The sequence below is a fragment of the Solanum dulcamara genome, chromosome 9 (genome assembly GCF_947179165.1).
Source record: "Solanum dulcamara chromosome 9, daSolDulc1.2, whole genome shotgun sequence".
In the NCBI taxonomy this organism is placed as follows: Eukaryota; Viridiplantae; Streptophyta; class Magnoliopsida; order Solanales; family Solanaceae; genus Solanum; species Solanum dulcamara.
In genome coordinates, this window is record NC_077245.1 from 43,266,775 (window position 1) to 43,292,343 (window position 25,569).

General features: G+C 38.2%; 1 protein-coding gene across 1 annotated transcript in view; it reads left to right on the forward strand.

Annotated features, from left to right (window-relative positions):
• Positions 1–25,569, forward strand: part of LOC129904391 (phosphatidylinositol-3-phosphatase SAC1) — a 46,993-nt gene that overhangs the window by 17,907 nt on the left and 3,517 nt on the right. The window contains exons 6-14 of the mRNA XM_055979957.1: positions 4,330–4,517; positions 4,631–4,728; positions 4,934–5,067; positions 5,156–5,290; positions 18,493–18,877; positions 18,994–19,115; positions 19,312–19,416; positions 20,200–20,397; positions 20,916–21,107. Of these exons, the coding sequence (XP_055835932.1) occupies positions 4,330–4,517; positions 4,631–4,728; positions 4,934–5,067; positions 5,156–5,290; positions 18,493–18,877; positions 18,994–19,115; positions 19,312–19,416; positions 20,200–20,397; positions 20,916–21,107 (1,557 nt within the window). The remainder of the gene's footprint in view (positions 1–4,329; positions 4,518–4,630; positions 4,729–4,933; positions 5,068–5,155; positions 5,291–18,492; positions 18,878–18,993; positions 19,116–19,311; positions 19,417–20,199; positions 20,398–20,915; positions 21,108–25,569) is intronic.

The window sequence follows — 25,569 nt, forward strand, 5'->3', positions numbered from 1 at the left end:
CAATGGACATCATCAAAACCACTAGACGTTCCGATATGACCATTGAAGTCTCTACCGATGAAAATCTTTTCGGTGCTCGGTATACCTCTCACTACCTCATCCAAATCCTCCCAAAAGAGCCTTTTGACTTCCTCATCCAGGCCCACATGGGGTGCATACACACTCACAACATTCACAATAAGCCTGCCTATAGCCAGCTTAATAGTCATCATTCTATCACTAATCCTCTTTACCTCCACCACATACTCTCTTAGATTCGCATCAACTAGAATACCTACTCCATTTCTATCTCTTGAGCTTCCCGAGTACCACAATTTAAACCCGTCCACATCCCGTGCTTTGGTACTTACCCATCTAGTCTCTTGAACACAAGCTATATTAATCTTTCTCTTTTTAAGAATCTTCACTAGCTCTATGGACTTCTCCGTAAGTTACCCTATGTTCCACGATCCTACTCTCAACCTAAGAAAACCCTCCCCCCTCTTACCACTATTTCCCCTTGCCTTCCACCTCAATCGAGGACATGACCCTAATCCACCATCAGCTTCTAACGCCACTAAAAAAATGTGAACTTCAAAGTGATAAACTGAGAACAATAAATCAAGAGAATACAAACAACAAGATAATAAATAACAATATATAATGTAAACTAGAGACAACACTCACTAACTAATAAGCAAGTATGCGAAATCAAGAACACTAGTCAACAAGTGACGAAAGAGGAAAGAAAGGGAAGAACAATAAAGGCAAGCAACCTGAGCAAAGGCCAGAATAGTAGTTGGGCACAAGGGAACAACTAGGATAAGGAAAGGGAAGATAGAACCTGGACGTCGCTGGAATCTGCTTGGGCCATGTGGTTGAACAAAAATGAACCCTAAATCAATCAAAAATCACCAACAATATGAAGTACAATGATTTCAGTAGTAGAATCAACAATGAGCTATTTGAAATAGAGAAATTCGAAATAATAGGCACTGGAGTAAAAGCCCTCGTTTATATCTTACTAATTGAAACTATAGATGTAGGGTGTAAGGACAAATTAATTTCCTCACTATAATAGCCTTACATACCTCGAAGAGTAGACAATAATCTAGAAGGGAGGACTCTTACTGGACTTGCTTGAACAAAACCCTAGGCTTGAATCATTGAGAGATTTTTGTGTCCTAAAGTTCTTGGAAGAAAATAATGCGAACTCCCCTTGATCTCCTACTTAAACAAGACTTAAAAGTTGAGTGAGGAGGTTTCCTAAGAAGAAAGTACCAAAATACCCTTAGTTAGACCAAGTCGAATGCGTTATATTCATCTAGGAGCCCGGGGGTGGGGGGTGTTATCGCTCACTCTAGGGGTGTGCCCCGCGGGCCCCATCGCGGACCTAAGGTTGTTTTTCAGCCTTCGAAGTTTGGTTTGCTGACAGTTGCGGCACAGACCTCAGCACAATCCTCAGTAAAATCGGCACAATTCCTTTCTCTCACATCGGATTAATGAATGGTTTGTTGCATTGGAAACTAGACTCACATACCTTTAATTCGATAGGTTATGGGCCACGTAACTCTTCTTATTCTAGGAGATATGCTTGTTTGAAGTTAAGCCTTGTTTGAACTCACTATAAAAAAAATTGTTAGGGAAGCTTTGAACCCGACTTAGTGCTAGAGGTTCCGTCTGACCCTAATTCACATTCAATACACTTCCCACACTTAGGAATTGACCTTAGCACCTATGCACAATTAGGAAATCATCCAGTTCGGACCTATAATCATTTGAAGAATGATTCGGATCTATCACGCCCCAAACTCAAGGGGCGCAACTGACACCTAATGCCAAAACTCAGGTCTGAGCCGATCCTGTTGAACCATTTGCTACTAGCGCATTGTAGCCACACGAAATCAAGAAAACAAGCAAGTATATCTCGGCTTAAAAATAAACCCTCGGCCAGCAAGGCCCCTCTCAACAGTTCTATAAAGGAAATAGCTACTCACAACAGTTCATATGAAGAAATAGCCAGCTAGCACACAAGTCCTGTTTCGGCCGTCGAGGCCACCATGATATCTATGAAACACAAATGCTATATGGGTCGTCAAAGCCACCATGATCTCTATACAGAAGCTGAAAGCAGGCATATATCAAGACAATACATCAAAAACCTATCAAGCCTCAGCTAACCAACAAACCAGGCCAATATGGCCATTAACGTAGCTATACAATCCACACACTAGTTTGCAAACCTCTAAGAGTAGTAAAGCTTGGCGAGACAGGGCCCCGGCCTACCCAAAACTATATACAACAAAAGCTAACAATCCTCGGAATCTGGCAGCTCCGGAAGAAAGGTGCTAGCCAACCTGCTATATCGTTCTTTGTCTTTTATTTCTTGAGCATAGAGATGGATTGATTTCTCATAGCAACTCACGTTTTATCTCTTCAACTGGGGTAGGAGTTCTGTTTTGGTTCCTCTTGAACTCAATACTACATGTCAAAACTTTAAACAATACTTGACTACTAAGCTTATCAACTTTTTCCATTAACTAATATATAAGATGAATATATATCTACCCAGCAGCATTCCCATGTGACAAGACATAGGGAAAAGTTAGAGAAATTAATGATTTGTCCTTATCTCAAAAAGTTAATATTAATTAATCTAAATATAATAAACCAATAAATATTCTAGAACATCTATTCCCTCCTTTATGGGCCCATATCACATATGCACTCGAGTGTTACATAGGTTTGTGATAAAATAAATTTAACTTTTTGAATATATCATAATTAATAGAAAATTTATTTTGAGTAAAGCTTACCCCATATAATAATAATACTTTTAACATGACTAGACTTACTATCTCCGTGAAATATTAACAATTTATGAAACTCATTTAAAAATAAACTCATATTCAAATATGTCGTAACTAAAGAATTATCCATAAATATTTGAGGCATTTTAGGAGGAAACTAAAAATATGCTCTAAAATTTCAATTTAAAATTGATATTCTCATATATGAGATGTGTCATAACAAAACTCTCAAATTTAGGTTCGCAAGCCTTTGACACAGGACAAAGGACAATCGTAAACACCAGGGGGGTTACAGGATCTTAGCGAAGAATTTGCGGGGTGTTACATTATAGTTGCCTAGTCTGCATCGTACATTGTTATTTTACTGCAGAAGTATGCTCTTAGCATTCTCTAGGATATAAAGATGACCATTGCAGATCGATGACACTGTTGTGAATTCAAGTCTTAATCTTCTTCCTGTTTCTGTAGCCTGAGCTCCCATTCTCGGTAATGCAATCCATCTATATTAGTTTTTCATTGCATGTATCATTAGACTCTGTTTATATTGAAAAACAAGATGAATCTTAATAGAACGGGTAGACGAAATACCAGGAGAGATCTCCCTTCTATCATCTTTTACTTTGAAACCTATCTGGAACCATAAGGCTCTTCCTGGAGTTGAATTCTCTGTCGTGAATGCAGTGCTTGAGGCTATTTTGACTCGAGACAATCTTCAGAAGAGGGGTAGGAAGTTCACTGACAAATGTCTTCTGTGTGGCTGAATGTCAAGTCTGTCAATCCTTATCTACTGGACTGCCAAGTTACCATACTTTTGGCACATGTTTATCTCTACTTTGGCTTTCAATGGGTACACATTCTCTAATATACACTTGCATGAACTCTTGAATTAAAGTTGGGCTGATTGGTTATACACCCAAACTGCATTGTGTGGACCCTAGGGAAACCTTGAAGGAAAGAGACAGTGGATGTTTCTAGGATTTTTCGTAGTTCCAAACTGATATTGTGATCTCTGTGACAACTCCTTTTACAGATAAAGAAGTCTGTGCAGAGGGAATTGCAGATGTTTTGCAGTATGTTTTCTTACTAATCCTAAATAACACTGCTGTATCAATTTTAAAAAATAAAAATAAATTCAATTTCAAAAAAATTACACTGTTGTATCTTTGTTCTTTCTTGTTTCTAAATGGTTCATGTTTTCATGATTTAATTGGCTGATCTGGGATTGGCTATATATGCTAAGAGCTTTGTAGTTGGCTGGTTGTTAAAACATTAAAGATAAGTTTTTAGTAGTCTGGGGTATCTGTCTAGGGTCTGTCCTAAGAGTGTAATGGGAGTTATGGAAAACTAGCCAATTTTTAATATATACTTCTTTGAAAAAGCCTTGCCTTACTAGAAAACCATCATGCTTCTATTGTTCTCAAGTAAGAAAGCTGAATAACTGAATTTTCCTGTTAATGTTCGAATTGGTACTTCTGTGATCTTTCGTGAGTAACTTCAGTATCTGTCGTGAAAGTCTTACCAGTGAATATTCATGCTGCAGTTACTTGAAAAGGGGAGTTAATGATCATGGAAGAGTGGCAAATGATGTTGAAACTGAACAAATTGTGCTTGACGAAGAGGCTGGCTCATGCAAAGGAAAAATGAGCTCTGTTGTTCAAATGAGGGGCTCAATTCCTCTTTTCTGGTCACAAGAAGCTTCAAGATTCAGCCCCAAACCAGATATAATCTGTAAGAGCAACTAAATTCTTCTACCTGATTGTTACTAGAAAATTTTGAAGGTGGAGTCATGCCTACTTCCGTTCTGACTATAATGAGCTTGCTTGTCTCCTTTCTGACCCAAGTACAAAGATATGATCCTACTTATGAAGCAACCAGACTGCATTTTGAAGACCTTGCAAGGAGATATGGAAACCCAATAATCATACTTAATCTGATCAAGGTTTGTGCAAAAACGAATCTGGTGGCCTCCAGAAAATTTACATTGTGTTTGCTTTTAAGTTGATCAGACTAACTTTGGTTTGTCCGCCTCTTGGGCACTCACTATTTGCTTCGAATGGTTCTGGTCTTTGAATTCCAGTATTCAGTATTTCCCTTCCAATTTTATTTTTTTAAAATTCTGTTCTTAATGAATTCAATGACTGCAGACAGTTGAGAAAAGGCCACGAGAAATGATGCTGAGGCGTGAGTTTGCAAATGCAGTTGGGTACCTAAATCAGATACTTTCTGAAGAAAATCATCTAAAATTCATACATTGGGATTTTCATAAGTTCGCAAAAAGGTGTAGATTATTTTCCCCTGATTATCCTAATAAGTTAATCTTTTTAGTCCTTTTTTTGGCTAATTTTTCCTTTTTTTCCTGTGTTGAGCAAATCTGCAAATGTATTAGCCGTTTTGGGTGGTGTGGCGAGTGAAGCACTTGATTTAACTGGGTTTTACTACAGTGGAAAGTCAGTGGTTGTTAAGAGGCGGACTACACAACTCAGCCGTACAAGCACTGCGAGGTATGCTTATGCATCTATTAAGATGTGTTGGAACAATCAAGTATCATAATTACTAGGCATGTAATGGGTTACTTTGAGTCTAAATTTGTTGTTTACTGAACTTGATGGTTTAACTTGCAAAGGCTAAGGTGATGCTAGTTAGTTATACAACATGTAACTCAATTCTTTCTCTATTCCACGCTACTCATTTTGTTCTTTGGTCTCTCTTTCTCCCCTTTATTAAGTGTTTTCCGCCCTTACATGGAGTTGACAATAAGGGTGTTCTGAAGCTAGTATACTATTTTCCCCACTCCTTTTTCTTCTCTCTCTCTCCCCTTTCTCATTTGTCTGTTTTACTACTTGTTAAATTATGTCTTAGGCCTAACTCATACCCCAAAAGTTAGCTCAAGGGGAGGTGGATTGTCCAAGCCTTATAAGGAGTCCATCCATCTCATTAACCACCAATGTGGGACTTTTGTCATTCTTCAACACCCCACATCACACCCAATGCTTAACATCTGGTGCGTGGGGAATTTTAATTTCAGGGGCCCAACATTGGGTGAGATGAGTCTTGCTCTGATACCATGTTAAATTAGGTCTTAGGCGTAATTCAAACCCCCAAAACTAGCTCAAAGTGAGGAGGATTGCCCAAGCCTTATAAGGAGTCCATCCATCTCATTAACCACCAATATGAGACTTTTGTCATTATTCAACACCCCACTTCACGCCCAATGCTTAGCATCTGGTGCGTGGGGAATTTTAATTTCAGGAGCCCAACATTGGGTAAGATGAGTCCTGTTCTGATACCATGTTAAATTAGGTCTTAGGGCTAACTCACACCCCAAAAGCTAGCTCAAAGGGAGGAGGATTGTCCAAGCCTTATAAAGAGTCCATCCATCTCATTAACCACCAATGTGGGACTTTTTTCATTCTTCAACACTACTGTTGCTTCTCAGAGTGCTTCAAAGAGAAAGAGGAGTACTAATTGATGGAAAAGGAATGTAATATTGAAATTGGATTACCTCTCTATATGTGAACCAGTCTGTATCAAAGAGGAGTAAAATGTCTATTCCTTCTTTTTTCCTTTCAAAACGTGTCTAGTGAACTATTTATTTGCTGAAGGTAGGTACCTATTGAGGTTTTAAATCATCAACTTATCATTTAAATGATATAGCTGAATGAAGTTTTAGATCTAAATAAGATAAGATGTAGCACCAGAAGTTAATGGAGAAAAGAAGGGTGGGTGGGGGTAGGTTAGAATTGATAATAGGAGGAATTAGAGAAAAATAAGAGATGTCAATTTCAGAAAGGTTGTTAATCAAGTCAACTTATTGTTAAGTTTCCAAATTAAAGTATAAGAGGGTTTTATTTGTATGATAGTGAGTTCTGAATAAGTTAGAATTCATAAAATTACTAGAACTCTTAAATAAAAAATGAATCATGCACCCAAGGGTGTGACCTAGTGGCCAATGAAGTGGGTTGATAACTATAGGGTCTTCGGTTCGAATCCCAATGGAGACAAAAATTACTAGGTGATTTTATTTCATCTGTCCAAACCTTGGTGGACAAAGTTATCCGATACATATACGGGTGGGAGGTAGCAGGTACCCCATGGAATTAGCCGTGCACGGAAGCTAGTCCGGATACCATGGTAAAAAAAGAAGAAAAGAGTCATACTCTTTTCGTAGATTATCTGGTCTTATCTTTGTGGATAATTATTTCTTTATGTGGATTCCTTTTTGGTACACCTTCCTGGGCTTTTCCATCAAAATTATACTATCCCACAGTAAAAAGATAAAGATTATTTCTAAATGATAGCAATGTTATCAAAGGCTTGCCTAAGGCATACTTAAAACCTTCAAGCAAGAGTATTACAATCTATATTTGACTAAATTATTCTTCCTTAGTGAAAATAGCTCAATTCCTGTGAGTGAGATTGTTTGTCGAACTCCAAAAAATATAGCATCAAGAAAGATCCTAACTGGATAAGATTTTTCTACAAAGCATCAGCCGAGAGTATACTGAATTTCTGTTGGTCGTGGAATCCTGCAAAATTATAACAAGGGAAAATGCATAAGTTGCCCCCCAAACTTGTCCAAAAATTCCATGTATACTCGTAATTTATGGGCGGCCTCTTACCCCTTATTCTTCAAAGTGGAACTAATACCCCGTTCTCAAGACAAACCCAAATTTATATGTAGTGGTGTTTACCAGCGCCTAACACGTGTATAACACATCTACACTTCTTTTTAATTTTTTTTCCCCTTGTTTCTTCTCTCTCACCATTTGACATTTGGCTAGGAATTACCATAATTAAGTGATTTCTTTCACCTCACCATTCTTAGAACAACCAAATCACACCTTCTTCCTCATCCACCATTTTCAGATACACACAGAAGACCTGACACTTCATTATTTTCTTCCATCTTTTTCAAGATCTTCTCCTCCAACTCCACCAAAATTGCCATTATCTCTGCAATTATTTTGATTCTTAAGAGGTCAAAGTTACTCAACATACCCAGTGGAATCCCACAAGTGGGGTTTGGGGAGCGTAGAGTCTACACGGACCTTACCACTTCCTCGTAGAGGTAGAGGTGCTGTTTCCGAAAGACCCCCGGCTCGAGTGGAGTAAATCCAAGTACAAAGTAGAAGAAAGCAATGTAGAAAACATAGCAACTAACATGGTGAACCAACACTAGTGCGAAAATTGAAACACAGTAAACTACTGATGATGCGAGATATCAAATGTAAGAACCACAGTAATACCAGGCGATAACAGGTACAAAAAGCCAAAGACTATATGAAAAGGCTAGTAATGTGACAACCCCTAACTACGTACTAACCATCTATCCTTATCCGTGACCTCCAAACCATCCTATCTAAGGTCATGTCTTCGGTAAGTTGAAGACTCACCAGATCATGTCTAATAACCTCTCCCTAATACTTCTTCGGCCTATCTCTACCTCTCTTCAATTCCATTATATCTAGCCTCTCACACCTCTTCACTGGGGCATCCGTGCATCGCCTCTTCACATGCCCAAACCACCTCAGCCTCCCATCCTTCATCTTGTCAACCACAGAGGCTACTCTTACTTTATCCCGGATATCCACATTCCTAATCTTATCGCTCCTGGTATCCCCACGCATCCATCTCAACATCCTCATTTCCACCACTTGCTTCTTCTGGACATGTGAGTTTGACTTTGACTGATCAACACTTCTCCCCAGACAACAAAGAGGTCAAAGTTACTCATGACTTACAAATAATCTAGCTACAAGCAAGTAGAGAAGGATACCAAACACGCAATTTCCCAATCGCCACTGGAGTTAGTTTGCCAGTAACCATAAAAAAGACGTATAGCAAAAGGGCAACTTATTCTCCTAAATTTAGGTTCAATCAAAATTACAGTACACTATAATAGTAAATTTTTGATTCTTAAGGTGAAGAAAAAGTAAAGTAACTACTGAAACCGCCCTAATAGAGAGGCCTCTATCACTGGCTCCATAGGCCTCACGACATATATCCTCAATAGAACGAGCATGAACCACTATCTACAAAAGATAAGAGCCCAATGCAACCATCTGCTCTGTAGACAACCTCAGGGGAAAAGATAACCCTCTGACAAACCGGTGCACCTGCTCGTTCTCTTTCGGCATAATCATGGTGGCATGCCTAGATAACTCATGGAAACGATACTCATACTCGGTGACTGTTATTGAACCCTGTACTAGCGCTGTAAACTCATCCCTTAGCCTTTCCCTTAAACCGCGGGACACATACTTCTCCTAGAAAGACTTAGAGAACTAGGTCCATGTCATTGACGGCGACCTCGTGGGTTTGCAACTAAGATAAGACCTCCACCACTGCCTTGCTGGCCCTTCCATCTGGAAAGCAGTGTAATCAATCCCGTGGTACTCGACCAACCCAAAGTTATGCAGCCTCTCCTGGAAACTAACCAAAAACTCATGGGCCCAATATGATAAATCTCCCCAAAATCTTTCGCTCCTTTGCAGTCATAATAGGCCCGGCTTCCATGTGTTGAGCAACTTAAGGAATAGGATGAATCACCAGATAGGGAGTTGTAGTAGTAGGCTATAGAACTGGGGTCCGATCATATTCTGCCCATGTCTGGGCCGAAGTTTGTTCTTACCCTCGGACCTGGGGTCCAGCAGAAGTGCTAGGCAGGGTCCTTGGTCGGACATACCCTCCATAAAGCTGAGGATCCTGGCCAAAGTATTTTGTAACACTAGTGTGGCCACGAATCCAGGTGGGGGGTGCACTGGATCTACCTCCACCGGCTGATGCTCAAACTACTCAATCACTATATCTGGCTCTGACGCTAGTGTTGTGGCATGGGCTCTTCCTCGGTCTCTGTGTCGACCTCGACCTGGTGCTCTATCTGCAAGCGCAGGAGGTCCTCACCCTCCCTTGGTAGATCTCATCTGAGGAAGAATGAAACAAACATGATACAAATATTTGTGTCATCATTATCGCACGATCAAAAATAAGAATAGTGACTTAATTCCTAACAATGCCTTGTAGCCTCCTAAAGATTGGATACATACATCATCATACTAATCCGCGGGACTCTACTAGACACTTTCTCCTCTACTGGTGAGACTGGTGAACCTACGCTGTAATACTACTCTGTCACGACCCAAACCTGGGTCATGATGACGCCTACTATAACCTCCGAGTAGGCAAGCCACACCAAACCCAAAACTTGTGGAAGCTAAACATTTAATTAAATATCACTAATAACATAACAACGCGGAAGAAGGAATATATAACAAAAGAGATCGAGCAATTGTATAGATGTGTAAATATGATACAAAATATACAGAAGGCCCAAAAGTAACCAAAATAATGAACTAGCGCTAGACTAATTCCCGGACCTAGTGTAATATATATATACCTAGAAAATATAGAACTGAATGTCTAAAATACAAATGCAAGCCAATACATAGGTCAGCCGGCCCAGAAAGAACAAATATATAAATAAGCAGTAGGATGATACTAATAATAACAAAAGTGACTCATAAACTACAATTAAGGGTGTATCGGGGTACAGGAAGAATATACAACAACCCAAACAGCTCAACAACAAATAAGTAGCCACAACAATTGACACAATCACAATATACAGGAATGAACACTGAAGAAGTCAAGAAATGATGAAGCAAATAACCCACAAAATGTCATGGGACGCCTGGAATAGCGTTCGAGCTTATCAATATTAAGGAACTAACCCAGAAGTATATCAACGAGTCACCTGGAATTCATAGTGAATATAACAGTGTAGCCCAAAGTCAATAAAAGGGTCGCCTGGAATCATACCTCAGCTCATCAATAATAGCAAGCTCCATTAGCAAATAAGATTACCAATATTTCCAAATCCTTATACTTATCCATTAACCAAAATCTCAATCTTTTCATTATTCATCCAATTCAAGGGAAAATTTCCGATTTTAATCAACAATGAAGAAAACAAGGCAAGTAGCATACCAAATGGTCATGTATCAGTCAAACTGGGGGAAATACGTGCCAAGGGCATCAAATTACTAACCTTCTACTCCAGCGTACCAACCGCACGACCTAGGGCCCAATATTTCAATAACACAATCAAGAAAAATACAATTATATCCCAAATGCACACCAAAAGAGGGCAAACGTAACCAACAAAGTCAAGCAAGTGGCATCCTAAGTTTCAAGTCACCTATAAGCAAATTCTAAGGATACTGAATGGTGCAAACAAGATAAGAAAGTACCTAAACTAAGGCTTCAACGGCTAAATCCAAACTAAATTACCAACGATGGCCATCAACTCCTAATTTGCTCAAAAAGGCTACCAACACCTAGAAACCAACCTAATCATGCAATATTACTCATAATATACAAGTTCTAACAGAGCCAAGTCGAAAGGGAAGAAATTGTAGCCTACCTCAAGGCCTAAACTGCACACGAACCGCTAAATCAGAGTTTTTCCTTTATGGGTCGCCTCCTAATGATGGCACTCTACCATTTTATTGAATAACACATTAAAACAAGGCCAACGATACCCATATTTCCACAATTAAAAATGGAATCAAAATCAGGTCATAATTCGACATTAGGACCCGCGTAGAAATTGAGAAACCAACTCCGTCACCAGTTCCCAAATAGCTCAAAGAATTTGTTCCACAAAATGGACGAAATCAAAGCACTAGAAAGTTCAAGATCTAAGAGAGTCAAAAATGGAAGAAAACCACAAATTTGCACAAAATTTACAAGATTTTTTGGCTAAGAAAGGATTCGGAAACGTCCCCGCAAGGGTTTCCAACACAATGCAACAAGAATTGGTGATTTTGGTCAAGAATAACTCTCAAAATCCCAATTTTTCTTACTCCCAAAATAGGACTTGAGCTGCTAGAATGGGCATTTTTATTTCATCGAAGCTAGTGAAATTGTTCATTGTGATTGTGAGACCTGGCCAAAATACCTTTCGCAATCGCGGCAATCAACTGCGCGATCGTGGTGACCAAATGACCCTTACCTTCGCGATTGTAGAGATGGAGCCCCCGATTGCGATAATCACCATTCTAAACCTTCGCGATTGCAGCCCCTAGCTCGTGAATGCGGAAAGGAATGGATGCTGCACCAGCAATTCAGCTGGTGCTGAACTTAAGGAATAGGAATTTCCACCAATGGGGGTTCAAAATTCATTCAGAACCCTGTCGACACAAACAGACCATGCTACCCTTTTGGAAATGGCATTCCGGACACAATGGAATAAATAAAATGACCAATGGAGGTCGTCTCGTTTAATTGTTGACCAGAGTCAACACTTTCAAGGAAAACATATAAAAAACCCAAAAGGCCAAAAACTCATTCTAAGCACCTCGAGGACCAAGCCAAAGGTCGTTCTAGACCAAACTCAGCGTTCCAGAGCTAACCGATCTGACAGAATTCTCATCTAAGTGCGTTTACCCAAAATGTTGACCAAAGTCAAACTTGGCCAAAACTTTAAGGCTAAAACGACAAAACCACAACTCAAAATGAAGACTCCAAAATCCAAAACAACCCTTCTTCCAGACCAAAATAGACCTTTTGAGACTAATGGAATCATTAGAATTTCCATACAACAATCAAATCTCCGGATATTAACTAAATTCAACTCTTTTCACTTTAAATCTCTAAAAAGGAAATAAGTCACACCAAGCTCACCCAACCACCTCGAGGAGAGTGCCACCTATTCCATCATCACACAAAGGCTATTAAAAAGCTATGAGGAGGGGTAAAATGGTAAAAATATGCAAAAGCACGAAAATGACCTTGGAGGTCATTACAATGTGTGATCACCTTACCATGTTGCAGCAGAGAACATCACAAACCAACACCAAAAGCGTCAATACATTGTATAGAGCTCTAAATCATCTAGTAAGGATAGAACTGGTGTTATGTCAGCCTGTCCATCAGCTCTTGGAAACTATGCTCATGAGCCTCAGTTCACTAAAACTTAGCTGCTTTCTGAGTTAGCTTCATCAATAGTGCTTAAAGTGAAGAAAACCCTCCTTGAACCTTCTGCAGTACCCAGCTAACCTTAGGAAATTAGGAAACTCTATTGGAGTCGTGGGCTTGGTCCAAGTCTTCATGGATGCAATCTTCCATGAATCAACCAAAATGCTCGGATAAGATTTAATATGGCCTAAGAAAGCCAAAAAGCTTAAACAGAATTCACACTTAGAAAACATTGCATAAAACTCCTGGTCCCAAAAAACCTGATGGACTGTTCACAAATTGTCACGACCCAAGCTAGGCCCTAGGCGTGAAACAAAAATTAAAATTCGAAAGGACTTCAACCAAGCCTCTTAGAACACATAGCATGGAAACTCAAAGCATGAATTGAAGATAAACACTAAATGTGGAAATAGTCTCAAAATAAAGAATCTTGAAATAAAGAGAATTCAATAATAAAAGTCAAAATGGACAAATCATACTCATAGAGTCTATACATGCCTCTATGACTATAAACGGGGGGCGTAGGACAAGTTCCTAGCTCACCAAATCATATAGAAATAGTGTAAAACATGAAGAAAAGTCATAATAGTTGCGCCCTCAAAACATAAGGACTCACCAATCAAAGCTAAGTAGAATAGATGGTCAACTAACCATGTGGAGGAGAAGGAACATTGTGACCAATATTATGAGACAACATAGGCAAAAGTATGTGTTAGTACATGGAATGTACTAAGTATGTGAGAAACGTGTATGAACATGAATAACGGACATAATCAATATGAACATATGATGCATGACCAAATGATTTGAAAGCATGAAGTAAAACATGGAAACACTTGAAAATATTTAATAAGGTCAATAAATAAATAAAAACATCATTAAAGAGCTTATAAGAATAACTTAATTCATTTGTGGATCTACTAGCTAAGACAAATAAGGCAACTTATGGAGGCAACATAGTTTGGAACTAGGGGTTGCTACTAGAGACTCCCTTATCAAGTCTCCGCCACAAATTTCTCTCGGTGCTAACTTAATACCAACGGAATAAGTAAATTGTTAATATTAGGAAAGGCAAACAAGTACCAATCCACATTTATAAAATATATCATAAGAATAGCTCCTTGAAAATCATGATCATAACATACTTCATACATACACTTGCCATTCTAAGAATATAAACCATGATGTCTTTATATTGTGAGAAAACAATTCACAATTCATTCATTCATACTTTGAAAACATATTTGAAACATAGTTCATAGCTTTTCATAGATTATTCGTAAATCATTCATAACTTCATGATCATAAATTCATAGTTCAAAGTTGAGAATCATAGTATAACGCATGGGTCAATGTGAAATCAATTTAAAATCATGTGTCATAGTAATTTCATGCATAATATAGAAGAATAATATTAATTGAAATTAATTGAGAAAGACTCATGAAGAATGGACATAAAACCCTTTGGAATTGGGTGAAATCAAATTGGAAGAATTGAGTTCTTTTGGGACCCAATGGATGAAAGAAATCCATTGGCGAATTCTAATATACCTTAGCTATCAAAGCCCTAATGAAATGGACCCTACTAATACGGAAGAATAACGAGACTATATACTAACCTTGTACCCTAATATGGGTCCTCCACACCCTCCTATCTAAGGTCATGTCCTCGGTAAGCTGTAACTGCGCCATGTCCTGTCTAATCACCTCTCTCCAATATTTTTTCGGCCTACCCCTACCTCTTCTGAAACCATCCATGGCCAACCTCTCTCACCTCCGAATTGGGGCATCCGTGTCTCTCCTCTTCACATGCCCAAATCATCTCAGTCGCATTTCCCGCATCTTGTCTTCCACCGAGGCCACTCCTACCTTGTCCCGAATAGCCTCATTTCTAATCCTGTCGCTCCTGGTATGCCCACACATCCATCTCAACATTCTCATCTCGACTACTTTCATTTTTTGAACGTGAGAGACCTTAACTGGCCAACACTCTGCTCCATATAGCATAGCCGGTCTAACCACCACTTTGTAGAACTTACCCTTAAGTTGTGGTGGCACCTTCTTGTCACATAGCACACCGGAATTGAGCCTCCATTTCATCCACCCTACCCCAATACGATGTGTGACATCATCGTCAATCTCCCCTCTGCCTTGCATGATAGACCCAAGGTACTTGAAACTACTTTTCTTTTGGATGGCCTGGTCACCAAGCCTAACTTCCGCGCCAACCTCCTGAGGTGTCTCACTAAACTTGCGCTCTAAGTACACTGTCTTGGTCCTACTCAGCTTAAACCGTTTAGACTTCAAGGTATGTCTCCACTCCTCCAGCTTAGCGTTAACTCTGCTACAAGTCTCATCGATCAGGACTATGTCATCCGCAAAAAGCATACACCATGGCACCTCACCTTGAATTTGTCGCGTCAATCCATCCATCACCAAGGCAAATAAAAACGGACTAAGGGTTGATTCTTGATGCAACCCCATCACAACTGGGAGTGCTCTGAGTCCCTTCCTACTATTCTTACCCTGGTTTTGGCATCCTCATACATGTTCTTGATCACCCTAATGTACGCCACAGGTACACCTTTAGCCTCCAAACATCTCCATAGTATCTCTCGTGGAACTTTATCGTAAGCCTTTTCTAGATCGATGAATACCATATGCAAGTCCCTCTTCCTCTCCCTATACTGCTCCACCAGTCTCCTCATAAGATGGATGGCTTCTGTAGTTGAGCGTCCCGGCATAAATCCGAACTAGTTCTCTGAAATAGACACGCCTCTCCTAACCCTCATCTCTACCACTCTTTCCCACACTTTCATAGTATGGCTTAGAAGCTTGATACCTCTATAGTTGTTGCAGCTCTGGATATTCCCTTTGTTTTTGTATAGAGGGATCATTACGCTCGACCTCCATTCTTCATGCATCGTTGCTGTCTTAAAGATGACATTAAATAACCTAGTCAGCCACTCTAAACCTACCGAGCTCGCGCTCTTCCAAAATTTCCCAAGAATCTCGTTAGGTCCAGTCGCGGCTGGCGAGCTTCCTTCTATCATGAGTTTTCGCCCCGTAGATAGGAAGGGCTGTCAGCTCTTGTTTTCCTAGGTAGCGGATGCCTTAGAGAGCATATCTTATGATGCAAGCTCTTGGGCAGTACTCCCCACTTGAGCTTTTCCCCAGCGCATCCTACGCATAGCACCCTTAACCTCTTCGACTGAAATACTCCTGCAACACTCAATATCGTGAAGCCTCCCTATGTTCCAAATCTCCCCACACAATCTCTCTGTCCCCTTCTTCATTCAAGAGTCGGAAATTAAAGTCTACAACTCAATTAGATTACTCGAATTATGTGTCCATACAATGTAGGCAAAACAACACTTCAACAATTTGACATAAAATATCACCGAAACAGTGGCTCTACAACTATTATATTACCATGTTTATATGCTGATTCCTTATGCAAACAACCCAGTACTCTATTTTTATATAGATTTATCCTCAAACATCATTACTTTACTTATCATGAATCCCTCCTCATCATTATCTAAACATTGGGTTGATTAGATGAAAGCTCAGGCACTAGAAGTATCACTGTTTCCTTCTTCCATAGCAGCAGGTATCCAGTCCAATACAAAAGTGATTTCTATACTAGCTTTCCATATTTATATAGCAAAGTAAATCTCACCAATTCTCCGAAGCATTATATATATATTTTTCTCAAGTCATCATCCTATCATTGAGTAATTATTGAGCCAACATTAATACCTCTTTGACAACAGCACATGTTGACATATAGTGATACTATATAACTAAAGAGACAAGGTAACTCCCAATTCCTGATTTTATAAATTCTTTACTGCTGGTCTGCTATCTTTGATTGCCCCAAACTTCCTCCTGTGAAGTTATGTGCTTTGTTCCCAAAATACAGTAATGAATAGCCCTAATTTGTTACTGCTTCAATCACTCAAATGTGGTGCATGAGATTAAGGTAATGGGCTGGGCATACTTCTCGTTATTCCTCTTTATTATTATTATCATTATTATTAAGGGTTAAAATTACTAATTTACCCTTCATTAAATAAAAGGGTTATTACAGTAGTAGTTTCACTTTGTACAAGAATAGGGGATAAGAGGTCCCCATAAGTTGTGTAAATGGTTATTTCTGACAGCTTTAGGGGTAACTGATGTATTATCCCTTATAATTATGGTTCCAACTGTTTAAAGAGTAAGAGATTAAGCTTCGTCGTTGTGGGTTCCACTTGTTTGATCATGAGGCGTCGGTTCAATATTGAAAAATTTGGTAATTTCTCGAGTGTAGATGTAGTATCATATTAGTACTTGGTGCTAAAAGTGGAGCACTGTAATTAAATAAGCCCGAAACCGTGACACCAAGATTCAAAGTGGAAATCTCGCATTTTCAATTTTTTTTTGGACTTTTCCCCCTAAGCTTTGGTCTAGTGGTAGGAGCGCAACACGTATGTGTAAGCTAGGCGCACGACATTGGTTCAACCTTGTCGCAAACAAACACCTAGTATGGTATTTAAGTGGAGAAGGGTTGAGGGGCAGGTCCATTATCCATCGAGTTTCTGATGGTACACCACTAGCCCTCAAGAATTTCTTGATTGAGAAAGGGGTAAGAAGGGTCAAGGGGAAAAGGGAGAAGAACGTAGGAATAGGAGAAGTGAGAGAGATGAATTCATGAAGTCTTATTAATCAAGTCTAGTGGTATTCTAACTCTTCCAAACAAGGTATTTGATTTATAGCCATACAAATATCTCTTTCTTGCTTTAGAGTTCAAGTTTCAAAAGTCCTCCTTGTAAAATTGTGAATCTGAACTAGTTTGAAATCTAACCCTAGTAGAATTTTAAAAGCTTATTAATAGATGGAGCCTTATCTACAAATAAGAGAGAACATTACCTCATCTCTGTTTCTAAATAAAGATAAAGAAAATAAAAATTAAAGATACTGCAATCTTTTATTGAGCTATATCAAGATACCAAGTATGATAATAGTCTTTGCATTGTTGATTCCTTTACCAATTTTTGGGTAATTGTAATTTCTACTTAGGTAAAATTTCCTCCATCCCAATTTTTATGATGCACAAAGTTTAAGAAATTGAGACTTTTGAAACTTGAACTCTAAAACAAGAAAGAGATATTTTTGTGGCTATAAATCATCTCATTAAGGATAAAATGAGAAGTTTAAAGTTATATTGTTTCTAAATATAGAAACATATCATTCTTTTTGAACATACTAAAAAGGAGTGCATCATATAAATTGGGATGACAGGAGTGATATACTTTTCAATAGACAATTCTAACATTATTCTGTCACTTGGACTTTTGTGAGCGAGGAACTTTGTAAAATGGTATTCAAGTAGTTTCTTGAGTTTGAAGCAGTTGGCATCCCGACAGATATAAGTTAATTATCATTATTCTAGTCTCAGCCTTTCTATGACCGTTCCACATTATTTTCTGTTAAATACATATCTGCCCTAAGTCATAAGATGATGTTGCTACTCTGTTGTGGGCCTTGTGGCCAATATTTTTCTTACTCTCCATGTAACATTCAGATCTTCTATCAGGTACTACATCTTTTAGAGTGAATGAGTTTCTAAGGAGACTTTATCCTGGTGAATTTTGTCTGGATCATGGACATTTGACTGCATTGATGCACAATTGATTTATGTCTAGATATAACTGTAACTGATTCATGGTGTTTCGTGCAGGGATTCTTCTCTTAGAGATTTGAGAGCAAATTCAGGAGAGCTCTCAAGGATTGGAAGCAACAACGAAATTCTGAATTCACTGATCAAACAAGAAAGAGAGGCGGATAATAGTCAACAAATTGGGAAAGTTAATGATGAGGATGCAGTACCGAAGTTTCAAAGTGGAGTGCTGCGGACCAACTGCATTGATTGCTTGGACCGAACAAATGTTGCTCAATATGCTTATGGTCTTGAAGCTTTAGGTCGCCAACTCCATGCTATGGGCTTGACTGATAGACCTAAAGTGGATGCTGACAGTAGCATTGCTGCTGCTCTCATGGATATGTACCAGGGTATGGGTGATGCTCTTGCTCAACAATATGGTGGCTCTGCTGCTCACAACACCGTATGTTCACTGATTTTACTCTCTGACTAATAAATCGATTTCTCTTAATGTTTTTGAATAAATGTTGATTCCTAGTAATTATTCATATTGTTGAATAGTTATTTTGATTAAACTAGGTGTTTCCAGAGAGGCAGGGCAAGTGGAAAGCTACAACTCAGTCCAGGGAATTCCTCAAGTCTATCAAACGATATTATAGCAATGCATATACAGATGGTGAAAAGCAAGATGCAATTAACTTGTATATTCATCCCCTATACTTTTAACTTCCATGTAATTTTCCTTGTAATGATGCATGCATCTAGGTGGTTAAGAATTTCCCTATCTGAAGTTGTGGAATTCTTGATATATGCGTTTCTGTTGCATTTTTGGTGGAAAATTTTGATGCTTAACAATTGTGTCACTCTTTCTTGTTTTTTATTTTTTTTCATTTTCAGATTCTTGGGATATTTCCAACCTCAGGAAGGGAAACCTGCACTTTGGGAGCTAGATTCTGACTATTATCTTCATGTATCTGGCATAGGAGACGATCTCATCCCAGAGTATGGATACTTTATTGCAAATTTTATTGCTTGTAAAATATCTATGGAAGATTCTGTCTATTTAAATTGTTGTCCGAAGACCATTTCAAATGGCTACTTTTGGGTAGGTCAAATCACAACCAAGTTTTTTAGGAAGTTTGAATTTCCTCTATCAAGTGTATTCCTCTTTCCAGTTCATCCTTCTTTCTTTTTTTATTTTGGGTGTTCGAAAGTTTCGTCCATTTGATAAAGGAATTCTTTTAACTAGACTATTAAGAATTTTTTCAATATCCTACCATTGAAAAGGTACCTTTTCCTGCTTTTTCAATAAAGAACTTTCAACTTTATCAAGAGGCAACTTTCTCCATGGACAAACTGGAATTTCAATAATATAAAACTTGAATTCGCAACTTAATGCTCTTGTCAATCAGACTAGGATACTTAAATTGGAATGGAGTAGTAGTAGAACAAAAAATATGTCTTCCTTTTGTCGCGCTAAGAGCATGATGAGTTGTGACTATTGAAATGCTGCACTCAAATTAGTAACCTTTGCGGGAGTAAAGAGGATGATGATTCTTGGCTGCACACATGGACTCCTTTTCCTGTCAAGCTACAAATTTGCTTGCCTTTCTTGAGTAACGTGAATGGGTTTCTTGAACAAACAATTTTTTTCTGAAGTGGATTTCAGGACCAGGTTTTGTTAACTGTGTATTTGTAAATAAGGAAATTTTGAAGAAGAAAATTCTCTTCTGACATATATGCTCGTCTGCTTACTAATAGATCCTTTCTTAATTCATGGCACAGTTTGTCATTTGATGCCAGTGCTGTTGGACATGGAACCACACTAGCCCCTGTTCCAGCATGCAGGGAGGATTTCTTGCGCATAAAGTTGACATCATTTGACAAGTTGCTTGAAAGAACATGCTGTCATATTAAGAATGTACGGCTCTGTAGTGAAACTGACCAAAAATCAGGGAATTCTGGAGTGGCACCTGATGCTGCGTAAGTGTTAACTGTAGTGTAACATATAATTTAGTTTGCCGTTTCATTTTCAACTTTTTAGTCTTCTGTAGTTTTCATTTACATGCTCAGAGAGTTATAACCACAACTTCTATCTTTGTACATTAAAATGTTTTCCCTTAAAATCTTGAGTTATAACTAGCATGACATCTGTCAATAATGTGTCCGGACATAAATTATTTCATACTTATACCAAGAGAAAATGATTGGACATAGGGCATGATATAGTGCGGGTGTCAGTACTTATGATTAAATTAAACAGGAAAAACACTATTCTAAGTCAAGTTTATAGTCTCCCAAACATCTCCATCTTCACTGAGTAATTCAAAACGGAAGTTTGAGTCTTGAAGTCATTCTTGCCTTCTTTCTTTGAGATTTTAAAGATTGTTTTTGTGTATTTTGATAAACTAGTTTATTTTTATTTTTGTCTTCAGTATATTGATTCTTTTCTTTGTAGTGTAATTTTTTCAATAGCTGATAATTTTGAGTTTTTGTTACAGTGAAATACAGCTTAGGAGCCCAAATTGGCTTTTTGGACAGAGGAAGTATGATGATAGTAATTCTGCATCCAAGGTGTCTTCACATGCAGTTTCTAATGGGGCTTCAAATGGTGAGAATGAAGTTGATGGTCTTGGTGACCTTAGCTGGATTTCTGGTGTTCCTGATTTGAATCAAGAAGATATCTTTGAAAGGTATTTTACCCTCATAAACTTGTCTTGTGTTCTCTCGTCCATTGTGTTTTTCAATTCTCCTTTTCTCGGTGCACAAGCAACAACAACAAACCCAGTGTAATCCCACAAGTTGCGTCTGGGGAGGGTAGATTATATGCAGACCTTACCCCTATCTTAGGAGGTAGAGAGGTTATTTTTGATGGACCCTCGACTCAAGGAAAAGCATATCAAAGTAGATCGAAAAAGACAACTGAAGTGAAGGGATCATGGAAAAATACTATAAAACGTATTGCATCAAGATCTACATCAAAAAAGTGCGGTAATCGAAGTACAAGAGATAGTAGTTAGCTGTGTTTTAAAAGGCATTTTCGTGGCGAGTCCCAGGGCAGGGCAGACCAAAAACGCTCTGGGGCACAAATTGAAGGCGTAGATCCATGGGGTGTAAGCCCTATGATTTGGGGTGTAAGTCCCGGATGTAAAAACATATGCCTTGGACGTTAATTTTGATTTTATTTTTTTAAAGTATTTTTGCTATACTTCATAATTTTATCAATGGTGTAATGATATTTATACTTTATACTATTGTATTTTTCAGGTTGTGATTTTTTCTAAAATATAAAAATAATAAAGCAACTCAGAAAAACAACACTGCCATAAATAATTTCTTAAATAATCGTGTCTAAAACTGATAGGATATAGATTTCATAGCCCCATGTTTATCCATTTTTGTCATTACTCTTACACTTTTTATCCTTTCCTTCTTTGAAATATATAACCAATAACCAATGCAAATATTGGTTGCGGATGGGAAGGACTAGTAAATGTGGAGATGGATGATGATTTTATTTTAAAGATAATCTTGGTTATTATCATTTTCTGTGTTCTTACCTTTCTCAAATAATAATTATCATATTTTTTTCTATATTATAGGTGATTTGTTTAAATTTAATTACAGAATTATTAAAAAAATTACTTTTGTTTATTTTAATAATAATAAAATGACAAAATTGAAGATGTATCAGATATACACCCTGTAGATCTATGGGACTTACGTCCTGTGTCTTGGGGCTTAACCTTCGCCCCGTATTACATAGAACGCCTCGTGTGAGGCTCCTGCCTTTTAAAACACTGGTAGATAGTAATAGAAATTGATGGGGAAGAAACTACAGGACAAATACTATGACTATTAATATGAAAAGGTCAGTGCGACAACATTCTACTACTTACTAACCTTTTAGCTTAATTTGTGTCCTGCACAATCTCCTATCTAAGGTCATGTCCTTGCGTCATATCCTGTTTAATCACCTCTCAATACTTTTTGCCTTGCCTCTACCTCTCCTGGAATCATTCATAGCCAACCTCTCACACCTTTGCATTGGGGCATTCATGTATCTCTTCTTCACATGCCCAAACCATCTCAGTTTCGCTTCCCACATCTTGTCCTCCACCGAAGTCATTTCTACCTTGTCTCAAATATCTTCATTTCTAATATTATCTCTACTGGTATGCCCACACATCCATCGCAACATTCTTATTTTCGCAACTTTCATCTTTTGAATGTCAGAATTCTTGACTGGCCAACACTTCGCCCCATAGAACGTAGTTGGTCTAATCACCACTTTGTAGGACTTGTTTTAAATTTGGGCGACACTTTCTTATCATACAATACTTTTGGATGCAATCCTCTATTTCATCACCCTGCACCAGTACAATGTGCGACATCATAGTCAATCTCCCCATTTCCTTGTATAATAGACCCAAGATACTTTTTTGATGAATTTACTATTCATAACAGAGTTAAATATGATCAATTCTACGGTTCATCATCAGCTGTATGTGTAACGTCATGACAAATTATAGTGTTACCATTTTATCAAAGTTGATTAGACCGCCTTTTTAAATGATGATGATGCAAATAGCTTGGAGGTGACATTAATATCTGGTCGTTTGGGTAATATAAAGTTTATTTTGCATGTTTAACCATCTTATGCTGGAAATATTACTTCTTACTCGGTTTGTTTCGGAAAGTGCAATTGGAATTGTACAAAACGAAAAAGTTACTAAGCTAACATACGGAATTGTTTAAATGTCTAAAGTTTTTTGTCTGAGGCGTCATTTTCTAGTATTCCTTTAAATGGTTTATCTATTTATTCTAATATGTTGTAGAAAAACTAACTGAATTGCCGTTCGATTTTTTTAATTATATTAGTCAACGCTAGTGCCCTACCTCTAGTATACGAGACTTCAAAGCTTTACCTTATTTATAGAAGAAATAATATTCACAATTGCAAGGTCCAGGGGTTCAGTGGTGAGCCTTAATTGGCCCGCTCTGTAGCTTCCCTTAGAGTTGTCCTTAACTTCTCTGGAGTGCTGTAGTTTTAAAAAAATTCTCGACAAAACTTTTCTATTTTAGTTCACCACCTTCTTTTTCCCTTTATTTCAATCTATTCATCAAAGTTGTTAAATCTCTCTATTGCATAGGTGGATTTAGGAATTGAAATTTATGGGTTTGTTCAACGACCTCAAGTTAGTATACAATAAAATTGGATATACCGTCAAATATTTATAGATATTTAGTACATATATAGGGTCTGGGAATGGATTCACGTGAACTCATAGGTTTCATTGCAGATCCGCCCTGTACTGCGGTCTAAGGATTATTTAATGCTGAATAGTTTTATGGGTTAATTTCTAATTATGCTTAAAAGAATCAGCGTCCTTGGACATGGTTATTGTATGTTGTGTATATCCCCACTGTTAGTTTGGCTGCAGCCTAAGCACTGATAGAACTAGGTACTTTGAACAACTATGCAAGAAAGTGAATTACGGAATATAAATCACACAAGTATTTTACGTGGAAAACTCCTTGCTCAAGGGAGTTTAAAACCCTTTATAGGACTTCCTCCAAACTCTTCCACTAAACTTGAGTCCATAGGTTTATAACCGTCCTTGTAACACTCAAAGAGTTGTTCCCAACAGCTCATCTCTACCCTCTTAACTCTTCTCTTCAATGTCTATACTTAGTCAATGAAGTCCCTTACAAGACCACCTGCTACAATCAACTATGAAGGTACTCAAGATTCTGCCTTGGAACCACTCCAAGAAACTAACTATTACAACTAAAGAATAGTATGGATAAAACTTAATAGGATCAAGTTCTTTGTCGTAGCAGCAACTTTTCTCTTCGAGACTGTGTCTAGAACTGGGAACACTTTGAGGGCTATGTCTTTGGCATGTGGTCCAACCTCAAAGTATAAATCATGTTGTACATATTCCGTAAGCAGCCGCCTTCCGGCTCTCCAATCCAACTTAGAATACGTTCAAGTCTCACCATGACTATAATCCTAATTTGACTTTGTCTCGTACAGGCTTCTTGATCTCTTTATTCCACGCTAATTCTATGTGCATATTTTATGGTAACTTTCCTTGTATAGATTTCAAGTTCTTTCTGGCAATTCTCAAAAAGATTCTGGGTGCACGTGTGAAAAAGCTTCATCTTGACAATCTCTTTTTTGCTCAGAGGAATGTGCTTTGATGAGTTCCTCTAGCAGTGTTGCTAACTTCTTAGAGATCTGTGCGGACCGGGTGCTTGAATCTTCATTCTTCAGCATATAGATTGTCTTTTATACACAATGTCTCAATCATCAAACACCATATGATCTTGTGTGTAGATTCAAAGATCATAATGCTTCAGCAAATTCCTCCTTTTTGATGATGACAAACCCATATCAACTTCATGTCTTTACGTGCACTTATGTAGCATCTTCAATATTCATAAGCTCGTGACGTGCATCTTCGCCTTAAGCTCAACTTCTTTGATGACAATCTTCCCCGTAAGAATTAGCTCCTTTGTTGTATAACACTTACAGCTTCATGTTGACACACCGGCTCACTATACAGGGTTTGTAAGCTTGCAGTAGTTCACCCTCCATCCCAACAAGGTTTATAAGCTTCAGAAATCGGTAGGCCTTAGAAACTTCAGCCTTTCCTAGCTTGTACAAGATAGCTAGATTCGAATGACTAAGCAACGTTTTTAAGCTTACTTAATCTTCTATGGGGACTAACCTTCCACTCATTACAAACCATTAGATGACTAGGTTGACTCACTAAGTAAGAGTTCTCACTTAATCAGCTGCAGGGGCTTACCTTCCACTCATTGCAACCCTATAGATGACTAAGTTTGAGAACCTAATCATAACTATATGTTTTCTCATAAGAACATTCTCCTGTATGTCTTCTTCGAAAGCACTTCTTCATCTTCTGCATAGGGACCAAGTTCTTCAGATGCAACTTTTGGTCTTCAATTGACCTGCAGTTAGGTGTATATGATGCAGTGGCAACTTTTTTTTTTGTCTTTCTTCAACTACTCTGGACATTGTATCTTCTTCAGTATAACCGGTGTTTTTTTATAGATATAGGTTACTTTAAAAAGGAGAACCTGTTTCTTTACAATTCATCCTATATCACATGAATGCATTGGGTT